The 18,701-nt window shown below is 54.9% G+C and overlaps 1 protein-coding gene across 6 annotated transcripts in view; it reads left to right on the plus strand.

Annotated features, from left to right (window-relative positions):
* Kdm4b (lysine demethylase 4B) overlaps positions 1-18,701 on the plus strand; it is an 87,457-nt gene that overhangs the window by 42,224 nt on the left and 26,532 nt on the right. For all 6 annotated transcript variants that reach the window (XM_041669081.1, XM_041669082.1, XM_041669086.1 and 3 more), the window contains 3 exons: positions 8,337-8,386; positions 11,259-11,362; positions 15,264-15,401. In XM_041669081.1, the coding sequence (XP_041525015.1) occupies positions 8,337-8,386; positions 11,259-11,362; positions 15,264-15,401 (292 nt within the window). The remainder of the gene's footprint in view (positions 1-8,336; positions 8,387-11,258; positions 11,363-15,263; positions 15,402-18,701) is intronic.

Below are 18,701 nucleotides of genomic sequence, written 5' to 3' on the forward strand. Positions count from 1 at the left end.
ACTCTTCTTCCTCCCTCTCTGACCCCCTTCTCCCTGCCCCTGCTCTTCCTCCCTCTCTCTGACCCCTCCTCCCTACCCCTACTCTTCCTCCTCCCTCTCTGACCCCCTTCTCCCTGCCCCTGCTCTTCCACCCTCTCTCTGACCCCTCCTCCCTACCTCTACTCTTCTTCCTCCCTCTCTGATCCCCTCCTCCCTGCCCTGCCCTTCCTCCTCCTCTGATGGTGCAGGTCTGTTGATGGTGAGCCAGCAGTACAGGTTCCCATGAGTTACCCCTGCCATCCATGGAGCCTGTCTGCTATGAGTCCTGACTGTGAGGACTATTCCTCAGTGTCCTGCACAGTCCCCTAGCTCCTGCACTCCACCTAGAGTGGTGAAATGTCCTCAGCTCCTCTGAGCCAGCCAGCCTATTGTCTGACTTCTCTTATGCTGGAGGCCTTGGTGATATGGGGCATTGTGTGTTCTGTGGTCACCTCCATCCTAGACCAGTCCTGATAATATTGTCCTTGACCGTGTGGCCCAGGTTATCTGCTGGTGGCCTTTCCCTATAGGCCATCTTTAACACCCCCCACACTGCACTCTGAGGTGAAGTAGACTCTGTAAAATGAAATGTTTTAATTATCAGAGAAGTCAAGAGAGGAAGGAGCAGAGTGGCCCTGTGCCAGGTTGGCAGCTGCGCCCAGCGCTGTGCCAATCACGTTCCTCTCCTTGTCAGGGTGCTGGGGTTCTTTCCTTCTTCCTGGAGAGGAATCACAGATGGAGCAGTCGCCTGGGGCTGCATTGCTCAAAAGTGAGCGTTTGGGCCCTTCAGGCTTTCCAGGCTACTTACAACAGGCCCTGCCCTCAGGGTGCAGGGGAGCACCCTTGCTCTCTACAGCCTGAGGAGGCCAGGCTCAACCCAGAAGTTGGTGAGGTTATTATTATTTTTTTTTATAAATTTATTTATTTATTATGTATACAATTTTCTGTCTGTGTGTATGCCTGAAGACCAGAAGAGGGCTCCAGACCTCCTTACAGATGGTTGTGAGCCACCATGTGGTTGCTGGGAATCGAACTCGGGTCCTTTGGAAGAGCAGGCAATGCTCTTAACCACTGAGCCATCTCTCCAGCCCGGTCAGGTTATTTTTTAATGACTTAATTTATCTTTATTTTATGTGCATTAGTGTTTTGCCCCCATGAATGTCAGTGTGAGGGCGTCAGATCTCCTGTAACTGGAGTGAGCTGCCATGTGGGTGCTGGGAATTAAGCCTGGGTCCTTTGAAAGAACAGCCAGTACTCTTAACTGCTCAGCCATTATCTCCAGCCCCAAGTTACTTAATTTTTTTGCAGGCTCCAGAAGTGCAATGGAGTCCCTCCTTCCCGTCTTGTGGGACAGAGGATGGATTATTTGGGGCCTGGATGTGTGCCTGTGCCCTTATGAGCAGGTGTACTCTCTGTGTGCACCCAGCAGCAGCCTTTGTCCTTTCCTTGCCCTCTGTACTCACTGCTGTCCTGGCTTCTAGGACTCGAGCTGCCCGTGCTCTGTGCGCCTGTCCCTGGGCTGCATGGCCTGGCAAGAGCCCGTTTCCAATTTTGTACAAACAGGCCAGTCTTATCTCCACTGAGAGTGAGAGCTGGCTCTGCCAGGGGAGCAGTGCTTGGCACGTTTTCCTGCTGGGAGCTCACCTTCTCAGGCTGTATGGTCTGCTGGTGAGCATGGGACCCTGCCACCATCTCATCTGCTGCTTTCCCCACCAGTGGGCTTGCTCCTGTCGACCGCAGTGGGCAGATAACCAATACTGGCCACTGCTTCATCCTGCCCCCCACTTGGGCCCTGAAGAGTTGTCTGGGGTGAATATCAACACACTCACTGGCCTGAGGCAGTTGGACCATTCTAGATCTGACAGGCCCCTACTCCTAGGCCCCAAGGTATAGGTGGGAAACTGGGAATCTTCGGAAGAAGAGGGTGGGTTAGGAATGAGGAGCCCCTACAGTGCAGAGTGCCTTCTGGGAACATTCCTTAGTACGTGTGGTGGTGGTGGGGGAGCTCTGGAACCCACAAATGTTCCCAGTGTGGTCATGTCCTGTACACCAGTAGCTGGTGGCACTAATATTGTATCCCCAGCTCCTATAGCTGGGTCTAGTAGCAGCAGATGACCCTGTATCATTTCAACATCTTTAGAGTTGGCACCATGGCATGGCACACTGCTCAGGTGCAGGAGACTATGGGGTCTCTGTGATAGGAATGTCCCTAGTCTATCTGGAACTGGCTAGGTGTGTCCTTAGTCATTGGGACACTTGGACATCAGGCCTGTCCTGTTCCCAGGGTGGCTCTGAAGTAGGAGCCTGCAGCGGAAAGAGCCCCCCCCCCACTTCCCCAGTGCCCGGTTTCCACAGTGACCACTGCCTGAGTCAGAGCACCTGCCTGGTTTCTGCCCAGAAGTCAGGCACTGGTACAGCGCATCCCCTTCCACCCTGCTCAGTGGCTTCCTGCACTGGACTTGAGAGTGGGGACCTGGAGGAGATTAACCTTGTGTGAGCTCAGCCTTTCCCAGAAACCTGGAGCCGCATGAAGCAGGTGAAGTGTCACAAGGCCCCTCCAGCAGGCATTGCATCTGGGTGTGCAAAGGGGGCCATAAGAGAGAGTGCTTTTGATGTCCCCACTTTGCGTCTGCAGTGGGCTCACCCCCAAAGAGACCTGAGTAGCCAGCCACAGGCCTGGGTCCCATGCTAACTACTGTTCCAGCCACAGGTATGGCCCACTGGTCCCAGGAGTCTCCATCCATGCCCTTTCCCTCCTCTGTAGCACCCCACTGGTTCCCAGAGAGCACGCCCTTAACCCTTTCCTTTCAGTACCTAGGTAAGTGACTGGCCTGGGAGACCACTCCTACAGTTTTGTGCATGGACTATGGAGTTCAGGCTCATTGCTCTATGTGGGCTCCTGGTTGTTTAAGCCGTTGTCCAGGGCGATGACACAGGGAAATTGGAAGCTTCTGCATGTCCACAGCCACAAGTCCAAATACCCGTGCATGCAACACCCGGCCCCTTGCCAGCTCTACACTATCAGCATGACCTGCCTCTTGGACTGTCTCCTGTAAACATGTCTTAGACTTTTGGCAGTGCAGGGTAGGTGCCATCCAACACAAGGCCACTGGTGACTGTCTCTGTTGATCTGTCATGAACTAAAAATCCTCAGGGTGGGGTGGAGTCCCACACCTCTACTGAGCATGTAGTATCTGCCTTAACTGAGATGGGTGGACACGAACGGGGCCATTGCCCACACCTCCTCCCCAGGCCCCCCAGGGAGATGTGACAGCCACAGATATTCACCCACCCCTACCCCCAGCCACCAAGATGCCTTTTCTCCGCACCACCAGCTTCCCTGTGGGTGGTTGGTCCCATCCCCAGGTCTCCGTGTTCTCCAAGCCAGCTCTCTTGATCCCCTGTGTGTTTTAATAAAAATGTCATTACTAGAAGCCATTGACACTGCTGGTGTGTGACACCAGATTCTACTGCCTATTGTCCCAGAAAATGATCCATTAGAGATAAAGCCAGCAGCTCAATAGTCTCCACCCTGGGAGCATCCTTCCCAGTTCTGGCTGCTGCTATCTTCGCTTCAGTCTCTGTGTCTGTCCCACCCACGCAGGCATAAGAGATGGGATTTCCCGGTGGAAATCGGCAGGCCTCACTCTGTGCCAGCTAGGCCAGGCAAACGCCTGGCTAGAAGCTCCTTTTAGCTCTGGTGAACCGAATCCCTTTTTGCAGCAGTGGTCAAATTGGGGTACACAGAATTCTGTTCCCTCATGCAACCCCCACTTGCCTTTTCCATGTGTGTCAGAATCTTGGTGGCCTCTCCATAGAGTGGGCAGTGGGTGCCCAAGATCAAGGGCACCTTGAACCCCTGTCCAGGTTTTACTCTGACCTGTAGGGTCCCTCCTCTTGTGACTCAGCTGCAGTGACTTCTTTGCTCACACCAAGATGTCCCCTTGCTTACTAAACTCCAAGGTGTCCCTGGCTGTGGCTAGGGTGGGGGTCACCCTTTCTTGCCTTTGCCAGTAGTGTGAACACAGGTAGAGGAGGTGTCTCCCACTCTTGTCTGAGTTCCTGTTGTTAGAGGACAGATGGCTTTGAACTCCATGTGGCATTGGTTTACTTCTCGGCCCTGTGCTCTCAGTCCCTTCTGCTGTCAGTAGTCCACGTGCTGAGACTGGCTCAGTCCTGCAGGGACCAGCTAGCTCTGGTGTCCCCTGAGCTGGCCCGCCTCATTCCTGCGGTATTGTAGAGCTGGTGAGCTTGTCTGGGATGGAGCACTCACCTAGCTCCCTTGGTTGCGGATCACTTCTTCAGTCTTGCCTTGTTTCTCTCTCTCTCTCTCTCTCTCTCTCTCTCTCTCTCTCTGTCTGTCTCTCAGTATGTAGCCCTGGCTGGCCTTGAACTCACAGAGATCTGCTGCCTGTGTCTCCCTAGTGCTAGGATGAAACGCGTGCTCACCATGGCTGGCTGGCTTGGCATTTTGTCCAGGTTCGTGTCTGGAGCAGTTTCTAGGCAGCCCTGGGGATCAGCTCTCCAGTACGATTCCCCACTGTGGCGCTGGCCTGTCACTTGATGTGTCCCTGTTGACATCGTTTTTTGTTTGCCTTCCTTTCTCTTCCACTAAGAAATCATGGCCACTGCCCCTAAGTCGGTTGATAACACCCAGCCTCCTGAGCCTATGGGCAGATGGCGTTGTGTCTCCAGTGGCCAGGACCACAGCCTTTTCCAAAGGGAGGTCTATGACCTGGTGCCTGCTTCTCTGATGGGTCCAGGCCATTTGAAGTTTTGTTTGCAGCAGCTGACACACTGACCTCACCCTTAGAGCCAAGATGTTTAAACATGTGAGGATTGATGTGTTGTCCAGTGATCATCAGATCTGTCTCCACTGTCTTTGACCTGCTCCCACTGGGGCTTGGGCAGCTTCAGACTCGTGTGGAGGGAAAGCCATCCTGCTGGACTGTGTGGACCCCAGAACAGGAGTTGCCCTGTTGTTCACAGTCCAGGCCTCAGTTGTGTCTGAGGGTGGCCTTGACAGGTCAGCTCTTGGAGCCCCGGAGAGGCACTGCAGTTAAATCTGCAGTAACATCCTGGGCTATGGCAAAAGCATACGTTTGTGCATGCATATGTCAGGGGCCTTCACATGACACATCGTGGTCTCTGTAGCAAGATGAGAATGCCCTGTCCCATTTCCTAGGTCTGTGCAGGTTGCTATTGTCCAGAGCTCCTGCCTAGCACTGCACAGACACTGTGGAGTCACCACCCTTATCCTTGGCTCAGCTGAAGGATAATCTCCTGTTCCCTGCTAGAGCCATCAGTGGGTACTGAGCAGGATGGTCCCCAGCATGGTCTGGGAGCTTGGTGCTCAGATGGGGCTAAAGGCCTGGCAAGGTACCCGCCTGTGGGAGCTAGGCAGAGGCCACCAAGGCCGGGAAGCTTGGAGCATATGAGAGCAGCGCGGACACAGGACATGTGGCTCACTGTCACCCTGGTGAGGGGCTCTGTACGAGCCTGCTCCCCACCAGGCCTTTCTGCCCCTTCCTGACACAGCCGTTTAGTTTTTAACTGACGAGGTTTTTGCTTATTTATTTTCATTGTTCTTGATAATAATTCTGAGCCATTAGAGGGGAAAATTATATTCAGAAACACTGTTTCTTGCTTTATTTGTTTGATGATTTAGAGCGATAGAGAGCAGCACATACGCTGGCTTTTATAGTCTGGTAATTATTCACATCCATCAGCCCTTCCGGGGGATAAACAGAACACCGCGGAAATTGCACTAATAATAGTGGCCTCCTTCGTGGGCGGAAGGCAGGCAGTAGGGCAGGAAGAAAGGCTGGTATGTTCGCTGAGGCCTCTTCATCTTATTGCACCAGGGCTTAGCTGCTCAGTTCCTCCCATGCTGGAGACCCATGGCACCCTGAAGCCCCAAGATCCCCCTACTTACTTGAACCTTTACTGTACCCTCAGGGCCATGTGCCATGAGTCCTCCAGATGGCCCTGGGACACCCCACTAAGCACCACTCAATGCCGTGAGCCTGGCCCAGAGTTCATGTTGAAGCACCTGGGGCGCCTGTGCACCCGGTTTGCTCCAGGCCGACTTTCACCACATGGCTCAGTCATTCCAAGAGTCAGGCATGGTGGGTACAGATAGGGCTGAGTCACTGCTCATGCCCCAACACGGGTTTGTGGGTTCAATTTAAAGTTTGAGGAGGCAGGACTTGCCTTGGAGGTAAGGGGTCAGATCAGCTATCCTTCCTGGAGACCCCAGATTTTGCTTCCCTCTAGATCTAAGCTCACCTTTGCCCATACTCGGCTTGTTTCACATAGTGTCACCACTAACTGGGGGGAGTGGTCACACCCAGCCAACCAGCACACCCCTCAGGGCTGCGTCCAGACCAGCCCACACTCCCCCAGAAGGCTCTGCTCCTCTGCTCCATACCTGGGTCTGTCTCCCAGGGGTTCCTCAGCACAGTCCCCCCACCCCCATGTGCAGGCACAGAACTGCTGTCCTGATGGCCAGTGCAGTCTCCGGTACGGTTGCCAGGGAGACCAAGTCTGTGGAACATGCTAGAGACACAGAACAAGGCTGTCTCTGCTGCAGGTGTCCTGAAAGTACTCTGTGGACAGCAAAGGCATTAGAGCTTGGAGGTGGGTGCCAGGGAACTATGGGGACTGTTCAGAAGGATGCAACCTGCCTGACATGAGGTCTCTAGCCTGTGCATCTCCTAGAATGCTAAACCTCAGAATCCCAGGGCCTTGAGTGACCTGCTTAGTATCCAACTTGAAGCTTTCTATAGCCACTGAAGGGCCCTCCTGGACCCAGTACCTATCCCAGGGCTGCCCAGTGTCCACGGAGCTCAGCTTGCTGGAAGCTTCTCTGCTATGCTGAAGCACCCTAGGATGTCTTGGTCTAGACAGGGACAGGCTTCTCAGCTGTTAGTGGGGACAAGGGAGTTCACATGGAGCACTAGGTGTGGGTGGGTGTTTGTGTGCATTGACACACATGGAAAGGAGGACGTGAGGTGACCAGAACTGAACAAGAGAGCCTGGGTCAGTCTGCAGCATATCCATGCCTGTGCAGATGTGCTGTCTGGGACACAGCTGCTAGAGTGTGCTGTGGGGAGTGGAACTTTGTGGTGGGGGTACCTGCCTGTGCTGCGGCTCTGAGATGATGTCGTGGTGCTGGGTGGCAGAGTGGTACACAGTTCCCAGCCCAGACCTGACCCTTGCAATACTAAGCCTGAGTGTCAGTGATGCCCCAGCACAGTGCAGGCCACAGGAGCCATGGGAAAGTTCTTTCTGCACTTGACTGTGGCCACCAGGAGCTGTCCTTCACGATGGGCCTGGCCGCCCTGACTTCTGCAGCCTCCTCCAGGCTCAGCGCTGGACCCTCACCCTGGCCTCAGCTTAGAAATCATGGTGTTTGTTGGCTGTGGCCTGGAGGCTGGGCACAGTTTTTGTGGCCTCATCTCTCTGCAGTAAAGCATAGAGGTTTCCAGCCCGGTGCTCCCTACCACCCGTCCACAAGCTTGTCTCCCCAGGGCCACCCTTCTGCACCCCTGGCCAGTGGCCTGCAGGCTGCACTTCCCGATAACGTAAGGCGTGTTCCAATGTATTAAACTTCCAGCAGCCGCCAGATTCAATTAATCTTATCTTTACAACTCCTAATTACAGGCACTAATTAAGTGGAAGGCACTGTGTGCTAGGGATGCCGCATTCATCATTGCGGCCAGACTGGGAATTGCTTCCTTCCAGGCCTCTTGTGGCTTCCCAGAATCCTGCCCCCCCACCCCAAACGGCTCCCAGAATCACGGTGATTTGAGCTGTGCAGAACTTGGCATTGCTGCGTGAGTGATAAGAGACCTGGACAGAAGTGAGACCTCAGCTTGTCCAGACATGGAGATTCTGGAGTTACCCTAGAACTGAGGGTGCCTGGGTTTCCTCGGACAGAGTCCTGGGGGCACATGAAAATTCCTCATTGGGTCCTTTGTCGATGCAGTGACCTGGTGGCTGAGTCTCCCTCCACCTTTTTATTTCATTGGAAAACTCCTCGGTTCTCAGCTGTTCTGGGCTTCTTTTACCATGGCTCCTGTGTCCTCTTGTTTCCATCCCTGCCTGAAGGGTGCTGAGCCATGTTCCAGCCTCTACAAAAGCGCCCACAGTGTCACAGCCACCATGTCCGAGATACAGCCTGTGCCTGGCCTTGAAGTTTTCCATTCTGACTCCCTGCTTTGGGGTTTGGTGCTAACAGCCCTGTCTGCTGTCCATGGGTGTGGACTGCACTGGCCAGAGGTCCTGGGCTCTGATGTGCCTCCCTTCTCTCATAGGTACGCCATTCCACCGGAGCACGGCAAGCGCCTGGAGCGCCTGGCCATAGGTAGGTATCTGAGCCCCGGTGGGACAAGGACAAAGATGAAGTGGGCAGGTAGCCTGTCTCCTGGTCACACAGCCACCTGCAGTCACCCCCTGAGTCGTCTCCTTGGCGTGATGGCAAAGCTTTGGGTACTAGCTGCCAGAAAGGAATGAAACAGCCAGGGCTCAGACAGCAGAAGGTTGCCTGCTAGTGACGTGTGTCTGTGTGTGTGTGTGTGTGTGTGTGTGTGTGTGTGTGTGTGTGTGCACGTGTATATGTGTGTGTTCTCCTAAGGGCTGAGGTGACAAGACCTCTGCCACCATGCCCAGCTCACCCGTTCCTTCGTCAAGTGTAAGTCTGTGTGTGGGAACATCAGGACACACACATTGAGAGGTGTGAGTCCTGACTTCCTGAAAGGTCTGTCTCTCCTTTGTCATCCTCAGAGCAGCCCTGACACAGGCTGTCAGTACTGGGAGGGACTGCTCATTCAGCCTCTCTGATGGCCTTGGTGGGCAGTCAAGGCTACAGCAGCTCTTCTGGAAATTCTACTCAGCTGTGCAGTCCTCAGGAGCCATCTGCTGGAAGCCCATAGCTGGATGGCGCTCTAGATACCTCCCACTGCAGTGTTCACAGTGTGGGCTTGAGTGTGGTCCCTGAGACCACTCTGGCCACTGCTTCCCAGCCCCTCTGTGCCCAAGCACCACAACCTTGGTGGCTGTAAGCAGCCTTGCTTAGAGTCCTCAGACCATAGTCATAGTGAGTGTCCCGGGAGTTCTGCAGCTCACCATGCTAGAGGCCCACCCCTCTTCCTAATCTAGTGCAACAGCAACCCCTCCTGCCCCCTGCTGAGGACCCATGAGAATGCCGGGTTCAGGGTGATCTAGGATCCTCCTGACTCAGGGTCTTTCACTAGAACCACCTGCAGAGTCCCTTCTGACCCTGGAAGTGATGCCACAGGTCCTGGGGGGTGTCCTGAGCAAGCTGACACTACTTATAAGACACAAAGAAAATGTTCTTCAGCCACCTGCTCAGGACTTGGGAACCAGCTCACAGTTGCTGCCCGGCCTCCACTGACAGTGGCAGTGTCTCCTCTCTGCATGTGAGGTGGTTCTTGCTCTGTGGCCTTCTCTGGAGACAGCGAGGCCAACCTCAGAATGACGAATGGTCAGGATCTCAGTGCCTCTGTCTTCCCCAGTAGCCACATCCCCATTCCCAGGGCCAGTAAGGGATGAAGGTGGCACCTTGCCTTCCTAGAAGGTGTGTGCAGAAGCTGAGGGAGGGGAGAGCCAGCTGCAGAATTTCAGTCCTGAGGCTCAAGAGTGGTTGCTTCAAACATCTGGCCTGTAGGACATGGTGGTGCATACCTTTAATCCCAGCACTCAGGAGACAGAGACAAGTAGATCTCTGTGAGTTCAAGGCCAGCCTGGGCCACTTAGTGAGACCCTGCCTCCAAAAGAACCGGCAGGGTGGGGCATCTGCCTGGAACCAGAGGAAGGACTGAGCAGTCTGCCCAGGGGAGGGTGGAGGGTGGGGACAGGCTAGGGAGGTCGGATGCGTGACACAGCAGTGTCTGCAGGAGGCCACATGCAGCTCCCCCACAGCTCTGGCCTTGGCAGCCCTGAGATCATCTTTGGGCATGCGCCACTGATGCCACCCACGGCAGAGCTGGGTGGAGTGGGTTCACGGTTAGCACAGAAAATGAATAGCTGAGCCGTAAGTGGGCATATGGGGAGAGGCACCCGCGGGAGAGCACCAATGTGGGGGCGCTAATCACTTCAGATGCGAGCCTTTATTAGGGACCTAATGAGAGCCACTTAAGCCGTGCATTAAAAAGGGACGTGAAGCTGACGGTGGCGGCAGTCATAATTTTAACCAAGGCACTTTTAGCACCAAGAAATGGAAAGATGGGAACTTGGCCCTCATCCCCTCTGGAGCCTGCTCTTCCAACTCAGCCTCCTACCAGCAGCCAGGGCCTCCAAGCCCTGCTCACCATGCACCCATGCACGTGTCTGTGGGCACACACACATGAACATGTGCTCTTGAAGCAGAGACTGACCGGGCCATGCTGGCCTGGCGGCTGGGGCATTGTGTTTGTGAGGGCTTCTGGAAAGTTCCTCAGACTGAGGCTGTGGGCCAGTTCTACCATCGCCCTCCGCTTTGCCCTCAGCAGACTTGTGTGGCCCTAGCTGTGGTGGGGTGTTGGTGAGCAGGCATCTGATGACACACAGGCCGGTGTAGTGAGGAGCCCGTCTAGGGGCTGGCTGTGTCTTGCCTTGGTTGCTCCCTGTGCTGCCCATCTTGGCTTCTGTAGTAATGGTTCTAAAAGGGTGTGGCCAAGTCCCAACCTACCTGGGCTTCTGGAGGGGTGGTCCCCTTCCCATTGGGAACTGTGCATTTCAGTGGGAACACAGGCTGTTCCCTGTCCTGAGGTCACGTATTCTGGGGCCTCACTTTCTCCTCTGGACTACTGAGATGCTGGAACCTGGAGGCCACTCAGAGTGCTATACCTGTGTTGTCTCTTAGTGCTAACCCTTAGTCTCAGCCTTGCTCCTCTGAGCTTCCAGTACTCTCCAGGGGGTGCCGAATGTTCTAGGCCACCATGCCCACCTATATGATCCTGGGGTACCGGCCCCCAGAAGCTGTATGCTCAGGTCACCTGAGAGGTTTTCCTGTGAACAGGAGGGACTCTAAGAGCTTGCTGGAAAGGTGTCTGTTGGGCAGTCACACGAGTGGCAGCTGCTTCTGGCTTCCATACTTCTGGGCTGCAACCCACTCCACTGAGCCAGGATTGAGACCCTGGCCTGAGGTCTCAGCTCAGTCCACTCCCCAGGATGAGGCCAACAACCACTGTTCCCCTCACTGGCACCCACTCTGACACTGCTCTCCTTCACCCCAGGCTTCTTCCCTGGGAGCTCACAGGGCTGCGATGCCTTCCTGAGGCACAAGATGACACTCATCTCGCCCATCATCCTGAAGAAGTATGGCATCCCCTTCAGCCGGGTATGTACAGGCCCCAGGAAAGGTCCTGGAATGGTAACCACAGGTCTCGGCAGGTGGCCTCTCATCTTCTGCAGGGGAAGTGGGGGAGGGCACAGGACAAGTGTGGGTTTGGCAGGGTCTTCGCTGTCTCCAAACCACAGAGTCCTTTGCCCAAGTGCAGGTCCCTGACTGTCCGGGCCACATCTAGTGTTAACTGCTGACAGCCAACAGGGTGGCTAGTCACAGGAAAGGTGTCCTGCTTAGCAATGGGTGGTCAGCCTTCCTGAGCATGGAGACTGAGTCCATTCAGTGCACCGAGTTAAAGGCTGTGAAGGAGGGGTCTGAGGTGGGTGCGTCAGCCCTGTGGCAGCTGCTGGGGGACAGGTAGCAGTGGGCTTCCTATTCCTGGATTGACAATTTTGCATACCTGGGACTTGAGGTTTCTTCAGGCGACACGGGGCACATCCAAGCAGGGAAGGCCAGCCCAACTGGGCATGCGTTGACAGAGGACACAAGCTGTGTGCTCTGGGGATGAGGGAGGGAGAGGGCCCTCAGGACAGCTGTTTCTAAAGTTCTCTTTGAAGAACAATTTGTCAGCCCAGGAGCGGGTTCTATGAGACCCCCGGCTCCGTGCTCACACAGGACATCAGCATGTTGGAAATTGCTCCTGACATTTCAATCAAGGCACCCGCAGCATCGCTGTGTTCTTCCTGCTGGTGCAGCCTGGAGGCTGCTTCCAGCTCTGGCTCTGAGAAGCAGAGATTCCACTGTGAGGTGACAGCGTTGTTTCTTGTGAAAGTGAGAAGTGTCTTCAACCAGCTTGTGGGGAATGTTCTCCAGGCTAGTGCTTCATGCACAGGGACCCCCATGTACAGAGTAAATGCCTCATCCTTCCCCTGGGTGATGTCTCGGCAGCACCATGGATTGCACTTATGGTATCCAGCCCCAGGCAGCCGACTCCCAGGGGCTGCTCACACTGAGAACCACGCTCCCTACACTGCTGGCCTGTGTGTCTGGGACCTGCCCTGCCCAAAAGGCTTGTGGGTGAGGGCATTTGTCTGGCATCAGAAGGCAGCTGCCCCACCTGGGGATGGGACCTAGGGCAGAGCAAAGGCTAGAGATGAGCGTCCTCTCCTACACGAGATGTGGGTCTCCTCGTCAGAATTCCTGTCACCTTCCCTATAGACGAGCAGCTGTGCACTGCACTTGTGAGTCTGTAATGGTATTTACTTTTAGAAGGGAAACTGATCAATAGCCAGTCGTTAATAATTAAGAGTGTGCATTTCTGTAATCCGCATCGACGTCCTCATCTGCCCCGCGTCTCCAGCGCTCTCCCTGACTGGCGCCGGCCCTGACTACTGTGACTGCTGCTCTGCGGATGGCAGCGAAGGGAGACAGACCCCGGGGCTCAGCAGCCTGGGGGACACAGTGCCTGTGATGCCTGTGACGGGAGCCCAGTCTGTCGCCTCCGCACCCCCAGCAAGACTTTCTTATGACTGGTGTCTGCCCAGGAGGCCGAACGTGACAGTTCCCCAGCGTGGGCTCTGTGAGTGCTGTACAGTGGAGAGCACCAGCAGTGAGCCAGCGTCACCACCACTCTCCAGACCTTCCTTCCCCTTGCCCGCTTAGAGCTCACCGTGAAGTGGCTAGGCTTCCTTGAGGTGCTGCGGCTGCTGGGACCCAGGGCACACCTGTGTCACCCTCACCACCTTCATTGTGCCATGAGCACTGTCACTTGGGCAGGAATTTTAAAACATAATGTAGCTGGCTTCCCTTGATTGGCAGTTAATTATTTGAAAAGAAAAATATTGACACATTCTCCAGGGCAGGCTGCGCTCTGGGCCATGTTGGTTTTGATGCATTCTTTGGACAAGTGGCCGGTGCTACAAGCCTCCCACCATAGTGTCCACTCCGTGCTCCCCAGAGCTGCCAAGAGGAATCCTGTGACGTGGACTCAGGCCACTCAGGCCTGTGTGGAACACAGCTCAGCCTCCCAGGGTGACACCCCGACACCTTCTCAGTGCGGCCAGGGAGCCACCGAGGCAGGCACCCTGGGTGGTGCCATCCAGCGGGAAGCCCTGAGCCAGTGAATCTCCTGAGTGCTTGAGACGAGAAGCCAGGGTGACCAGAGTTGCAGAATGAGCCAGGCTGAGGGGCAAGGCCTCCCCAGGTCTCTGGAACCTTCCTCCTTTGTTGCCACATGTCAAGCTCAGAATCCCAGACACCTGCACTCTTCAGACCTTCCTGGCTGTGCAGTGGACAGTGAGGACCAGCAGCCTCTAAGAGATACCCTCTTCTTCCTCCTGGAACCTCAGTTTCCCCACCCTGTCACTGCTGCTCTGTGATGCATCCTGAGTCAGGGACTGAGCCCACACGCCGGCAGGTGCTCCAGCGTGTTAGTGGAGCCGTGGCTGCTGGCTCCAGGACTCACCTCATGGAGATCCATACGCGTCAGTGTTGCCATGCAGGGCACTGTGCATGCAGGGCAAATGCTTGTGTGTACCCCGGCCTGGCCTCAGAGGCTAGAGCAGTCAGGGGCCCAGTACTACCCTGTGGTAGATGATGTCCCTTGGGCTGGGTAGGATGGCCAAGCCATGGTAGCCGTAGTGCAGAATGGGGAACATTCTGCTTGCCCTGTGTCCTTTGGTGGCCAGGGCTGGAACCAGGTCTTTTCATGTAGTTCAGCTTAGTCTCAAACTGGTACTCTCCTGCCTCAGCCACCAAGCACTGGAATGACTGATATGTTCCACCACACAGCTCTTCTCTGTGGTTGCTTGTTTGAGACAGTGCCTACTGTCTCAGTAGACTGGACTAGCCTGGGACTCAAGAGAGCCTCTGAGTGCTGGCTTTAAAGGTGTGCACCACCATGCTCAGTGCTCTCTCTCTCTCTCTCTCTCTCTCTCTCTCTTTTTTTTGGGGGGGGGCAGTCGAGACAGGGTTTCTCTGTGTAGCTTTGGAGCCTGTCCTGGGGCTTGCTCTGTAGACCAGGCTGGCCTTGAACTCACAGAGATCCACCTGTCTCTGCCTCCCAAGTCCAGCTCTTTCTTTCTAAAAAAATCTCTGTTTATAAATTTTGTGGCTGTGAGTGCTAAAGGGTGTATGCTAGGGTCTGAGGATAGCCCATAGGAGTCAAGTGTGAGTGTGAGGCCTGGGGACATGCTAGGGTCTGAGGATAGCCCATAGGAGTCAGGTGTCAGTGTGAGGCCTGGGGACATGCTAGGGTCTGAGGATAGCCCATAGGAGTCAGGTGTCAGTGTGAGGCCTGGGGACATGCTAGGGTCTGAGGATAGCCCATAGGAGTCAAGTGTCAGTGTGAGGCCTGGGGACATGCTAGGGTCTGAGGATAGCCCATAGGAGTCAAGTGTCAGTGTGAGGCCTGGGGACATGCTAGGGTCTGAGGATAGCCCATAGGAGTCAAGTGTGAGTGTGAGGCCTGGGGACATGCTAGGGTCTGAGGATAGCCCATAGGAGTCAAGTGTGAGTGTGAGGCCTGGGCACTGAACCAGGTTGTCAGACCTGGCAGCAAATACCTTTTAGCGCAGAGTCATCTCGCCAGTCCTAAACGCACAGGGTTTTTTTTGTTTTTGTTTTTGTTTTTGTTTTTGTTTTTGTTTTTTTTTTTTGGTTTTTCGAGACAGGGTTTCTCTGTGGTTTTGGAGCCTGTCCTGGAACTAGCTCTTGTAGACCAGGCTGGTCTCGAACTCACAGAGATCCGCCTGCCTCTGCCTCTCGAGTGCTGGGATTAAAGGCGTGCGCCACCACCGCCCGGCTTAAACGCACAGTTTTTTAAAGCCTGGCAAGGTCCCACAGGTTCCTGAGCTCCGTGCCCTTGCTGAACCCACGAGCTCATCACAGGGCTCCAGCAACTGAGGGCTGCCCTCAAGCCAGCGTTGCCCACTGAGTTTGTCGTTCTCCTCTGTAGATCACACAGGAAGCCGGGGAGTTCATGATCACTTTCCCCTATGGTTACCACGCGGGCTTCAACCATGGCTTCAACTGCGCTGAGTCCACCAACTTTGCCACACTACGCTGGATTGACTATGGCAAAGTGGCCACACAGGTAGGTGTGACAGCCACCTCAAGTTCAGTAGGTGGTGGGACAGCCTGTATTCATTCACATGGGTGCGCCCCTGCTGCTGCTGTGTGCACAGAGGCTGGTGTTCAAGGAACCCCATCTTTAGTTTCTTTTTAGTTTTTCTTTTGATTTTTCGAGACAGGGTTTCTCTATGTAGCCTTGGCTGTCCTGGAACTCACTCTGTAGACCAGGCTGCCCTCAAATTCAGAGATCCATCTGCCTCTGCCTCTGCCTCTCGAGTGCTGGGATTAAAGCCAGCCACCACTGCTGGCTCGGTTTTTCATTTCTTAGTGCCCCACAAGGGACCACTTCTCTGGGCAGTGCTGCTCTGGCAAAATGGCTTTTGTTGTTGAGCCAAGTTATTTATTAGTTTTCATTTTTGAAATCAGACATGGTCTGGCTTGGTCCTGCCTCATCCTTCCTAGTGGTGGGACCACAGGTTGTCCCTGTGCCAAGAATGGGGCCATCATTTAGTTTTTTATCTGTGTTGCTACTTTCCTTGTGCATGTTCATGTGCACGTGTGCACATGTGTAGTCTACTGCCCCTTGTCTTCCTGTGTGAGGCAGGGTCTCCTGACCATGGCTTGGGGGGTTCCCTACCAGTCTCTCATCTCACTGACATGCATTAGTAATTTCAACTTTTTGTGGGTTCTGAGGATAGGACATCAGGCCATCGGCTGCTTTGCCCTTTGGGTCATTCCCCATCTTCCCTGCTCTTGCTCCCCTCACTCTGCTACATGGGCAGTTGGTTCATTTTGTGGCTGGTCATGAGGCCAGAGCAGGTGCTCGCTAAGGACATGACAGGAACCTGGTAACCTGCTCCAAGGCCGCTGGAGGCTGGCTTCAGTCTTCATTCTTCAGTCTTCAGTCTTCACTTAAGTCTTGGGGAGGTGGCATGACCCAAGATTGGGACCTATGTCCGGTTTTGATTGATTAGACACCTTGCATGTCCAGGACTGGTGGGACGGCAGCTGAGATCATTTGCACCTGTGGCAGACTGAGTGGTGACAGCCGGGGCTAAGTTTGCAGTGCTGTCTCAGATGCAGTCACAACAGGAACTGCCCAGATAGTGAAAACAATTCCAGGCTCAGCCATGTGTTCACAAACAAGCAGCATTTGGAGAGTGCTGGCCGCAATGGCGCCGTGCTCACATTGTTAGGCAGCTTAGCGTGAAATTAGGGAACAAGTGGCCCGCAGCGCCGCAGACCAGCTAGGGACAGGGCAGGGTGTCTAGCACAACACCCTCAGGTGCACCCGGCTACCAGGGCAGCTCTCGTGGGGCAGTGCCCACCGGTAAGGAGGATACACAGCCAGCTGACGGTGGACTCTTGGCCTCATGGTGGGGAGTGGAGACCAGGACTTACTGCTCCCCAGCCAGTGTAGACATGGAGGCTGTGAGGGGTGCCAAGCCATGCAAGGCAGGAAAGGATCTGAGTCCCAGGGCACCTGGGCAGGAAAGTACTTGTCTCTCCTGTCTCCCTCCCGCCTTTTGCCTCCAGCTCAGCTGTTCCCACATGATGGTCATAGCCTCCCTCCCCATCTCCCAGCCTGTGCACAGACTATGTCCTTTCTGTCTTATTCCCATTCTCCTGGGACCTCACCCCTCCTCCCACACGCACAGTGGCAGTGGGGAGCTGCAGGCAAGCCGTCTTCCTCTCCTGCCCACTGGCAGGGCAGGTACCACTTGGCATTTTTAATGGCTGTAGGGTGTAGAACAACATGTGGTCCATGGTAGACACTGGAGCTTCTCCTTTGTGTCCCTAAGGCACAGGAGCTACCACCATGGGAGTCATTCACCCCTCGCTGTAGTGCCAAGCCAGGTCCTCTGTGCAGCCGGGCAGCCCGAGTCACCCAGGAAGGTGCTTGCTGGCTATGCTAGTGAGCCTCGGCCTTGCCTAGCACTGTGCATATCCCCATGCTTCATGAGACGGGCGCTGAGGGCCCTAGCCCAGAAAGGGGTGCCAAGGCAGGGTGCCATGGGAAGGGGGCAGGATTGGGTAGAACGTGCACACCCCCTACAAACCTTGTGTAGGAGGGGAAGGAACCCTCTGACCCACTGCCTGTGAAGTTCTCAGCAATGTCATGCTCAGTCACACAGCCACATGGTGTGGACTCCGTGATGGAGACTGTCTAGACTGGGGAATCCAAAGGTGGAAGTGGGGGTGCCAGGGCTAGGGAGGGGCGATGGTGTGTTCTGAGGTAGGCGTGGTTGAGAGTCCTGTAGATGTGTGGACTGTTCACTCAGTGCAGGCTGCTTCCATGGCTGGTAGCCACGCTCTGGTGGCCCAGGGGTCATCCAGTCACAGCCCCAGCTGACGTTCCCAGATGCATGAGCACTACCACTACTGTGTGGAATAGGTGGAGACATACAGACTGTCACAGGCTGAGCAGTTATGCTACCTCAGTGAGGAGTTTTCTAGAGTATGCACATGTGAGCTCAACTTTGTCCTGAGGACAGGGAAGAGGCCTGTTATCGGGAGATCTAGGTCACCTGGGGCACAGCCCTTGAGTCAGCTGCCGCAACTCATGAAGCCTTTGCAGAAGGACCACCATCTCACAAGCCACATTTCCTCTGGCCACTTCTGTCTTGGAACAGGTGCAGTGTGGTCTCACAAACAGAAATGACCGAGGTCTCCCCAGAAAAAGTAACACACATGCTCAGGGACTATCACACTGCCACCAGATGAGTTCTCTCATGGGTCCTACCTAAGTGGTGGAGAGCTGACCCAGTGGTCCGACTTGAAGCGCAGGTCGTGGGCCGTGAGCCTTAACTCCTGCTTCTGCCTGGGACAGGGCAGGCCTCCTTATCTAAACTTGGTAGGAACCGGCTCTCTGGAAGATGGTGTCAGTTGGTCTTCCTGGGCCCTTCTTCTGTGGTGACAACAGGGCATTTGGGTGAGGCCCTGGTTATGGTGGGCACCTCCACAGAGCCCCTTCTGTATGCACTGTTATGTGCAGCATCAGCTGTTGGCAACAGAGGTTTTGTTTTTGTGGGTTTTTTGTTGGTTTGGTTTTAAGGTGAGGTTAAAAGTCAACCAGATGGACAGTGAGTCCTGGGGCAGAGACTTGCCCAGCCCCAAGGCCCTAGTTCTGTCCCCAGCAGAGCACAGGCATGGGGGTGCACACCTGCCACCCCGCCCTCAGGAGGCAGTGGCAAGAGGATCCAGGAGTTCAAGGATGCCTTTGGTTACATAGAGAGTTTGAGGCCAGCCTGGGCAACATGGGAAACTTATCTTGATCAAAATCCCACAGCCCTGTGTCGGGTCTCTTTTCCTGCCTTGTCAG

This window comes from Microtus oregoni, unplaced genomic scaffold (assembly GCF_018167655.1).
Source record: "Microtus oregoni isolate MIOR12 unplaced genomic scaffold, Mior012 000019F_ref0000042, whole genome shotgun sequence".
Classification (NCBI taxonomy): domain Eukaryota; kingdom Metazoa; phylum Chordata; class Mammalia; order Rodentia; family Cricetidae; genus Microtus; species Microtus oregoni.